At 39.8% G+C, this 9,940-nt stretch overlaps 1 protein-coding gene across 1 annotated transcript; it reads right to left on the reverse strand.

The window, feature by feature from the left end:
* Window positions 1-8,917: 8,917 nt before the first annotated feature.
* LOC121990825 (dirigent protein 22-like) lies at window positions 8,918-9,466 on the reverse strand. Its single transcript, XM_042544890.1, has one exon. The coding sequence runs from the start codon at window positions 9,464-9,466 to the stop codon at window positions 8,918-8,920; it is 549 nt and encodes a 182-aa protein (XP_042400824.1).
* Between the last annotated feature and the right edge of the window lie 474 nt (window positions 9,467-9,940).

Below are 9,940 nucleotides of genomic sequence, written 5' to 3' on the forward strand. Positions count from 1 at the left end.
GTTAGACATAAATTAGCATGTCGACATCTAACACGCTTTGATACTAATTTAGCTCCACGAAGGCACCTCAGAAGAGAAATTAGCAAGGCGCGACATCCTCCAGACTCATCTGACAAATCTCTGGATGAACAATGGTGAAAAGGTGGCGCAACTCCAAGTGAGAATTAAGGAGCTGATAACTCAACTGACCAATCTTGGAGAATGGGTAACGAATCGAGATTCTATCCAGTATGCGCTCAACGCCTTCCCAAGAACTCCAGAGTGGGCATCCTTAGTAGATGCTTACTACATTTCTAAGTACTTTAAGGTAAGTACGCTAGAAAACTTGTTTTCTACTTTTAAATTTCATGAGTCTCGAATTACAGAACCTAAAGAGAAGTCAAATCACAATGTCTCCCTACAAGCCAAGATGGATGATCCTGACTCTGAAGCATCGATTGATGAAAATGAAGCGGCACTATTGGTAAGAAAATTAAATAAGTTTATTAAAACTAATAAATCTAGATCGCAGTCGAGAAAGCATCAACGCAATAGAAGGACAGTTCGATGCTACAACTGCAATGAGGAAAGGCACATCAAGGATGACTACCCAAAGTTAAAGAAAAGGGACAAGGAGAAGTCCCAAAGACCGACGTTTACTAAACGCAAGAGTCTGAAGGCTACATGGGATGAATCATCATCCTCCGAATATGAAGTCGAAGCCTTCTCAGGATTAGTACTGATGGCAAACCATCAAGTAGAAGAAGATGAGACTAGCTAAAAAATGAGCATAGATGAAGGGGGAGGATTATCAGAAGAAGAAAGCTGCGATGAAGGGGGAGCATCAGAAATTGAGGAAAGTAAGGTATGTGTTCTAACTCCCAAGCAATTCTTTCAGTTCATTAAAGTGCTTACTAAAGATTTAGTTAAATTAGAAAAGGAAAATGATGAGTTAAAGTTAAACTTAGCAAAAGTATGTCCTCTAGAAATGTACGATAATCTAAAATTAGAAAATGAAAAATTGAAAATTGAAATTGAAAATTTGAAAAATAATCATGCATGCTTAAATAAATTCCAAAAATCAAAACTTAGAATTTATGGTAAATTAAATTGGTATATTAAATATCACCAAGGTCAACTGAGAAAAATACCTAAAGGATATATACCCGCTAAGTTTTTAACTAACCCAGTAGGAAGGAACCTTTATTGGGTTCCAAAATCACTTCTAGATTAAATTTTTAAAGTTAGCACTTTCAGCAAGAAAAATTAAACAGATAATTTCTTTATGAGGCTTTGTCTAAGAAAGTGGTTATTGCTCCAATAACCAAGAAGGCCTAGTGCCTCGCCACTGCCTAGAAGTCAAAATACTGAAATAAAATGTTTAATTAACTTACTGATAAAGCATGAAAATAGAAATTAAAAATACTTTCAAAATTCCTACCCCGTTTAAATATCAGAGTTCTTTGTTAACTTAGAATTTATTTTTTCCTACCCCAGTTTTTGATGTGATCAAAGGGGGAGAGATGAGAACAAGTTTAAGGTGAGTTAATATTTTTTCAAATTAATACTTTAATTTTTTTTTGGATAGGAACAAGTTAAGTTAATATTTTTTTTGTTTTGTTGCAAATTCTATTATTGCAATCTTTATGCTTAAAGTTTATTAATTTCTTTAAATTACTACTTGTCTTTTTTTTTCCCTAACTTGAACTTTGGTTGATGCATATCAAAAAGGGGGAGATTGTTGGACCCCGTGGTTGTTTTGATGTGATCAACCAAGTTAGGTTAAGTCCTGTTTAGTTTTTGATCCCTGTGTCTAAGTGTGCAGGAGCTTAGGAGCGTAGGAAGTCAAGTGAAAGATGCAGCTAGCGAGAAGGACGACATGGGAAGGGAGTTGACGGGCTCAGTGCATCTGAAGGATGAACGAGCTGAGGAAGATTACTTCGATGGACGAGAAGAACGTGTGCGACGCTCGAGAGATGAGAAGCCAGGACGGAATCCTACTCGAGGAGAAGGCCAAAAATTGGGTTTGGGTGAGTCCTATTTCGGTTGGCCGAGATCACCAAAGCGATCGGAGCTTCGGAAGAAGAAGAAAAAGAGAAGATGGAAGCTATTTATACCATACAGGTTGAAGGCGGCCTCAACAGCATTGAGGGCACCCTCAACATTGAAGGTGCCCTTAATGCCATTGAGGGCACCCTCAACATTGAAGGTGCCCTTAATGCCATTGAAGGCGCCTTCGACCCAGTCTACTTGACCGTTTCGACTTTGGATAAAGTTTTATCCAATGTCTTGGCTGGAGGCGCCCTCAACCCCTTTGGAGGCGCCCTCAAGGCTTGAGATAGAGTTTCCAGGAGCTATATAAAGGCCCCTGGACCTTGGAATTAGTCAATCAACTCTATAATCAATTCCTAGCAACTTGTGAGCTTTCTTAGTGTGTAAAAAGACATCTCCGCCTACAGTGAAGGAGATTCATAGTGCACTTTTTCAACTATTTTGGATTAACAACCATCTAGGTTGTAACCAAGTAAAACCTTGAGTCTTCTCTTCTCTGCTTTACTTTTATTTCTATTTTATTTTTTTATTATTGTTATTCTTGAGTTGAAAGAACGAGGAGGAGTTTGTTTTATTTGCAGGCAATTCACCCCTCCCCTCTTGCCGGTCCCGCTGCACCAACACATACCTTATTGGCAGTGACCTTAAGGATGCTAGAAAGTGAGGGAAAAGTGGTAGACAACACCCTTTTTAGGCTGGACAGGATCCCGGTCTATCTCTCATTTGGTGTCGATTGGTTGCGTATGCCACCGGGCACCAAGCTTCGTCTTTGCACACAAGTCTAGTACATTTTATGGAGACAAAACTTGTGAATTCCGAAGTTATCTCGATGATTGATCAACGTGGATACGAATAGAGGCAAGATTTCAGAGCATCTCTTGGTTGATGTCATGTCCTCTTCACATAATTCGTTAGGTATAGCTAGAGTAAATTTATTTCTGTAAAATTTTATTATGCGATGATGTCTATCATAAATGTATCCTTGTATGCATATAGTGCGTGTGTTGTAATAATTTAGAATTATTATGCTATTTTTGTCTTCTATTATGCATGTTTACAAAACATGTTTTAGCATGTACCCGTGTCAGACTCCCCAACAAAGAAGAGGATCCTAAAGAGATTAAGGAGGATTCAAAAGAGGATTTGAATGTGGATCCAATAGAGAATTCTGAAGCAGGTCTGTCTGAGATTACCTTAGCTAAATCTAGGAAGATAGGGATTGTATTGATTACTACTGCATTAGTGCCTATCTTAGTGGGAGTAGTAGTGAGCTATCTAGTTTCTTAAAGTTGTTTATGTTATGAGTTAGTTGAGTATGTTATAAGTTAAGAAACTTGAAAAAGATATGTTATGTGTATATAGTCTTAAAAGAATGATTAGTTTATTTAATGATGAGTTCATTTCATGATTAGTTCATTTGATAGGATGTGTGTAATATAAGTGATCAATGTTGGTTATATTGGATCATACGAATGATGAGTAGAAACGTAGTTACCACTTAATTTTGTATACCAACTCAAATTTACATTGAGTCAATCATAAATTACATACAAATGAATTACACTGAATAGTTAAATAATGTGTTTATTTATGATAGATTTTGACTAGTAAAAATATCATAGTTGAACTCGATAAGGGAGAGAACATTAGTCGACTGATATCATCAGCTAAACTGAACAAGCGAGTCCCACACGCTTCTATGCTTTAGATCAACATCAATTGATTGATGAAACAAATCAATCGACTGATAGTCTAATTCGAATGGTTTTTTAGAGTATAAGTCGATTGATCCCCATATCAATTGACTGATGCTCTTATCTTAGCCTTCCCAAGACTATTACTTGATGCCAATAGAACCTCTCGTTCACTAGACTTTCATGCTTTGAGCCTCCTTGTCTCTAGGTCTTCACCCACCTTTGCATCCAATCCTCGATATGCTCAAAACTTTCCTTACCTTACTTTCGATCTCTAACCTATAAGGACTTTTCCCTGCATGCTTATCGCACAAGTAAGATATCCTTTCATTAGCCTAATCTTAAATGTTATCAAACACCAAAATTATATTTAATTTCTTAGACATGATTGTATCAACAGTCTCTCCCTTCTTGATGTTTGACAATCTATTGAAGATTAGACTATATTTTGATAATAATATATCATTCATTTAGTTTAAAAGAAATGTAAATTTACGCCACGCCACATTAATATCATATGCAATACTCTAGTGTCATAGAATTTGTCATAAGATGCATGATTTTGTCATAAGATACAGGATTTCTCCCCCTTTGTCAACTATCAATAAGATCTCAACAAGCTCCTTGATAGTCAGAGCCATCGAATATGGATTGGCCATGTTTGAGTGTGAGGGAATGGGAATGCCCAAAGGCACGGCCTAGTCCTGCTTCATCCGAAGGCGCCAAGCTTATGTGGGATTTTTTGGTATTACTTGGTATTTTTATTCCAAAATGCCATGTATGACTTGTCATGTATATATAGGATCATTGTAACTATAACACATATAGAGAATTCTAATTGAAGCTTTCTTTGACTCTTTCATGGAGTAGGCATATCACCGAACCACGATAAACTCTTTGTCTTCTCTCCTGTCTTGTTTTAATTCAATTTCTCTTATGTGATTTCTTCACAATTGTTGTGACATGATTACAACACATATAAAGAAAAATAAGATTCTACTAACTCATTGAGATAAAGATCTTAAAATGCTACAAATGTAGCAAAATAAAGGACATTAAGAAATGTTGCTGAACTAAGTTAAATAAAGGCAATGTTATTAAAATGAGAAAAGTTACAAATGAAAAAGATTGTGGAAAGGGTTTCATGATAGAAACACAAATTGTAGACATCATGATTATCATTAATTTTGAGAATGAATGAATTATAGATTCTGATTGTAGGCATCATTTAACCTAAGATAATCTAAATTTTATAGTTTTCAAGAATACAATGGTTATGATGTCATTGTAATAGTATACGATCCCGCGCGAGAATGTTGACGAACAACCCATTGGTGAGTTGGTGTGGATGCTAACTCGGTTTCCAATTGTCTATTGATAACGAGGATTGGTAAGGATATCTCCTAGAGCCTAAATGAAAGAAGATGAAAGAGACGGTTAGAATGACGCCAGGGGTGTAACGACCCGACCCTCTTGGCCCATTTCTCGGTCCATTTGGCGACCTCTCATGTCGTCGACCGTCGGCCCTTATGTCGTTGGCCCATTTGACGACCTCTAATGTTGTCGACCGACGACCCTTGGCCGTGCCGTTACTCACTAGGACTTTCCACCCCTATCAGTGGATTTTTGCCTCCCCCAGGATTCGAACTCTAAACCTCCAGGCTTAAGTATTAGAGCTTATGAATCCTGGTAACCAAGTGAGTCACGGGTCGTCGACCGTCGGCCCTTATGTCGTCGGCCCATTTGGCGACCTCTCTTGTCATCGATCGACGACCCTTGGCCGTGCCGTTACTCACTAGGACTTTCCACCCCTGGCAGTGGATTTTTTCCTCCCCCAGGATTCGAACTCTAAACCTCCAGGCTTAAGTATTAGAGTTTATGAATCCTGGTAACCAAGTGAGATGATCTCACTTGGTTACCAGGATTCATAAACTCTAATACTTAAGCCTGGAGGTTTAGAGTTCGAATCCTAGGGGAGGCAAAAATCCAATGTCAGGGGTGGAAAGTCCCGCTCACTTGGCTACCAGGATTCATAAACTCTAGTACTTAAGCCTGGAGGTCTAGAGTTCGAATCCTGGGGGAGGTAAAAATCCACTGGCCAGTGGTGAAAAGTCCTAGTGAGTAACGACACGGTCAAGGGTCGTCGGTCGACGACATGAGAGGTCGCCAAATGGGCCGACGATATAAAGGCCGCCAGTTGGGCCGCCACAAGGCTCACCCAAGAGGCCAAGAAGGCCGGGTCGTTACAATAAAACCCCTGGCCAGTGGATCTCACTTGGTTACCAAGATTCATAAACTCTAGTACTTAAGCTTGGAGGTCTAGAGTTCGAATCCTGGGGGAGGCAAAAATCCACTGGCCAGGGGTGGAAAGTCCTAGTGAGTAACGACACGGCCAAAGAGTCGTCGGTCGACGATATTAGAGGTCGCCAAATGGGCCGACGGTCGACGACATGAGAGGTCGCCAAATGGGCCAAGAGGGCCGGGTCGTTACAATAAAAAGGCGTCTTTTTATTGTAACGACCCGACCCTCTTGGCCCATTTGGCGACCCTCGGGTCGTCGACCGTCGGCCCTTATGTCGTCGGCCCATTTGGTGACCTCTCATGTCGTCAACCGACGACCCTGGTAGTGGATTTTTGTCTCTCCCAGGATTCGAACTCTAAACCTCCAGGCTTAAGTATTAGAGTTTATGAATCCTGGTAACCAAGTGAGATGATCTCACTTGGTTACCAGGATTCATAAACTCTAATACTTAAGCCTGGAGGTTTAGAGTTCGAATCCTAGGGGAGGCAAAAATCCACTGCCAGGGGTGGAAAGTCCTAGTGACTAACGGCACGGCCAAGGGTCGTCGGTCGACGCTCACTTGGCTACCAGGATTCATAAACTCTTGTACTTAAGCCTGGAGGTCTAGAGTTCGAATCCTGGGGGAGGTAAAAATCCACTGGCCAGGGGTGGAAAGTCCTAGTGAGTAACGACACGGCCAAGGGTCGTCGGTCGACGACATGAGAGGTCGCCAAATGGGTCAACGATATAAGGGCCGCCAGTTGGGCCGCCACAAGGGTCACCCAAGAGGCCAAGAGGGCCGGGTCGTTACAATAAAACCCCTGGCCAGTGTATCTCACTTGGTTACGAGGATTCATAAACTCTAGTACTTAAGCTTGGAGGTCTAGAGTTCGAATCCTGGGGGAGGCAAAAATCCACTGGTCAGGGGTGGAAAGTCCTAGTGAGTAACGACACGGCCAAAGAGTCATCGGTCGACGACATTAGAGGTCGCCAAATGGACCGACGGTCGACGACATGAGAGGTCGCCAAATGGGCCAAGAGGGCCGGGTCGTTACAATAAAATGACGCCTTTTTATTGTAACGACCCGGCCCTCTTGGCCCATTTGGCGACCCTCGGGTCGTCGACCGTCGGCCCTTATGTCGTCGGCCCATTTGGCGACCTCTCATGTCGTCGACCGACGACCCTTGGCCGTGCCGTTACTCACTAGGACTTTCCACCCCTGGCAGTGGATTTTTACCTCTCCCAGGATTCGATAGAAGGCAAAATAACATAATAAATCTAAATTATTATAATATGCATACAAAGATACATCCATGTTAGACATGATCGCATAATAAAATTTTAAAAAAATAAATTTACTCTAGGTATACTTGATGAATTACGTGAAGAGGAAATGACATCAACCAAATGACGCTCGAAAGTCTCACCTCTATTCATATTCACGTCGAGCAATCATCGAGATCATTTTGAAAATGACGAGTTTCATCTCTGCAAAAGGTACTAGCCTTTAGAGGTGGCAATTTCTAACCCGACACAAAAACACAACCCGAACTAAATATGAAAAAAATTAGGTTAGGGTCAGGTCTTACTATGTTCGGGTCGAGTTCGGGTTAACTTGAAATGACCCCATTATAACTTGCAAACTCGTTTATAAATATTTTCGGGTCATATTCTGGTTGAGTTCGAGTTAAACTAAGTATATTTAAATAAAATGGGTCTTTTAGGATCATATTCAAGTTAAAATGAATATGTTGTTATAAATGAGTTATTTTGGGTCGGGTTGAGTTTAGGTTGGATTCGGGTTGTGGATCATTTCATGTCGAATTTGGGTCGAATAATTTAATCCAAAATATTAATCAAGTCAGGTTCAGATTTTATATTCTAACTTGTCAATCCACCAACCTGAATCCGTCAATCTAAATTAGACCTGAATTACACCCCCCTACAAACACCTTATATGTGAAGATATAATTTGGTGCCCGGAGACATACGCAACCAGTCTTGCATGTGATCACTTTCTACCCATGTCCATTTATATGCAGTTAGGGATGGTAATTTTTCCCACGAGTTAAGGGCCCCACGGGGAAAATCCGAAACGGGGATGGGGATCCCCGATTTTTTCGAGGATGGGCGGATTTGGGACGGGTATGGGAATACTATCCCCATCTCCGAACCCGCTCCGAATATTATTATTATTAATATTAATAAATAATAATAATATTTTTTAAAAAAAGTATTAATAATAGTGTTAATAGTAATATTAAAATTTTTGAAAATATTAATAATATTATTATTATTAATATTGATATTAATATTATCATTAATAATAATGATAAAATAATAATAATAATAATAATAATAATAATAATTAAATATAGGGATGGGATGAGGATGTGAATTTGATCTCTATGGGTTAAGATTTGAGAAATTCTCGAACCTGAAAAAAATGAAAAAAATAAGGACGAGTGAAAATATGGATGACAAATCCGCCCTCATCCACTGCATTACCATCCTTACGTGAAGTAGTAGAACCTATTGCTCCCAAACGTTACTAGTGATCACATAAATGGCCGAGTCCTGGTGTTTTTTTTTTTATGCTTCTCAATTTATTTGAATAGTTGATAGAAAATTTTGATAAGATCATATTAGTCATCTGTAAAATTAATCAGTTAAAAAATTAGATATCTATATTATAAAAAGAAAATTATCTCTCATTTATCTATATAAATATAGCCATTAATTAAAATTATGATTATTTAATCATAATAAAATTTAAAAATATATGAACAGTTAAAATCAATGTGGCAATTAATAAAGACTTATTTTAACATATAATTGCAACGGAAACAATAATGTGATTAATTAAACATATGTTTTATTAAGTAATATGAAATTAACTTTGCCAATGCATCAGACTCCATGACGCAGAACATGAGCGTCGAGCTCCCAAACGAGCGTCTCCTTGGTGCCGCCGACGACCCTTGACAAGACGTAGCCCCTCGCATACCGGAACCTCCCGGTGCCGCCGACAATGCCACGCTCCACCTCCTCGCCTGACGCCTTTACCAGCCCGAACACGGAGAGGGAGGTCCCCTGGTACTGCCCGGCGGTGAACAGCAGCTCCAACACCGTGAGGCCGGAATCTTGGGCCAAACTCGAGCTGACTCCAAAGCCCTGCTCTATGCCAATGGCCGGTGAGGCCGGGTCGGCCTCCTCGCGGATGACGCTGTTGAAGACTATGATGTTCCCGAAGCCAGCCGGCGAGCCGCCCGGGTGGAGATCCACAGAGTACACCAACGTGGAGTTGGCTGTCCCCAGGTTTTTCTCGTGGATGTAGAAGCGTATGTAATCTCCACTTTCATCGGCCGAGGCAGCAGCGCCGTTCGCCGGAAAGAGGAAAAAGAGGAGGAGGAGGAGGAGGAGAAGGAAGGGATATGGAGACGATGAGGCTGCAGCCATTTGTTAATTAAATTGATAATATGAATTAATAAGGATGGAAAACTACTGAACCATGAGGTGTTTTTTATAGTCTCTCGCTCTTTTGTCAATCCCACGTAGACCAAAGAAAAAAATAAAAATAAAATACGTAAATTATTAATATCTTATCGTTCGTTACTCAAAATTTATAGCAAAAGCTTTTTTATATCGTTTTCAAATATAATTTAACCTCGTAATTGTTATCTAATGCTCCATGTGGCAATATAATTAAATTGTATAGGCTTTGAAAGGGTCTTTTAATTGATACGTATCTCCAAATTTAAGACCATATTTAAGTACGAAAGATTCTTACTTACCAAATCAAACAGCAAACTAATAATAAAAAACTGACAGCTTTAAGTTTCAATAATAACTTCTGATCGAGTGGCCATGTTCAAGGCACGTAAGGAACTACTTCACCATCCATGTAAACCGTTCTATATATTTTCACCGTTC

The sequence above is a fragment of the Zingiber officinale genome, chromosome 6B (genome assembly GCF_018446385.1).
Source record: "Zingiber officinale cultivar Zhangliang chromosome 6B, Zo_v1.1, whole genome shotgun sequence".
Lineage (NCBI taxonomy): Eukaryota > Viridiplantae > Streptophyta > Magnoliopsida > Zingiberales > Zingiberaceae > Zingiber > Zingiber officinale.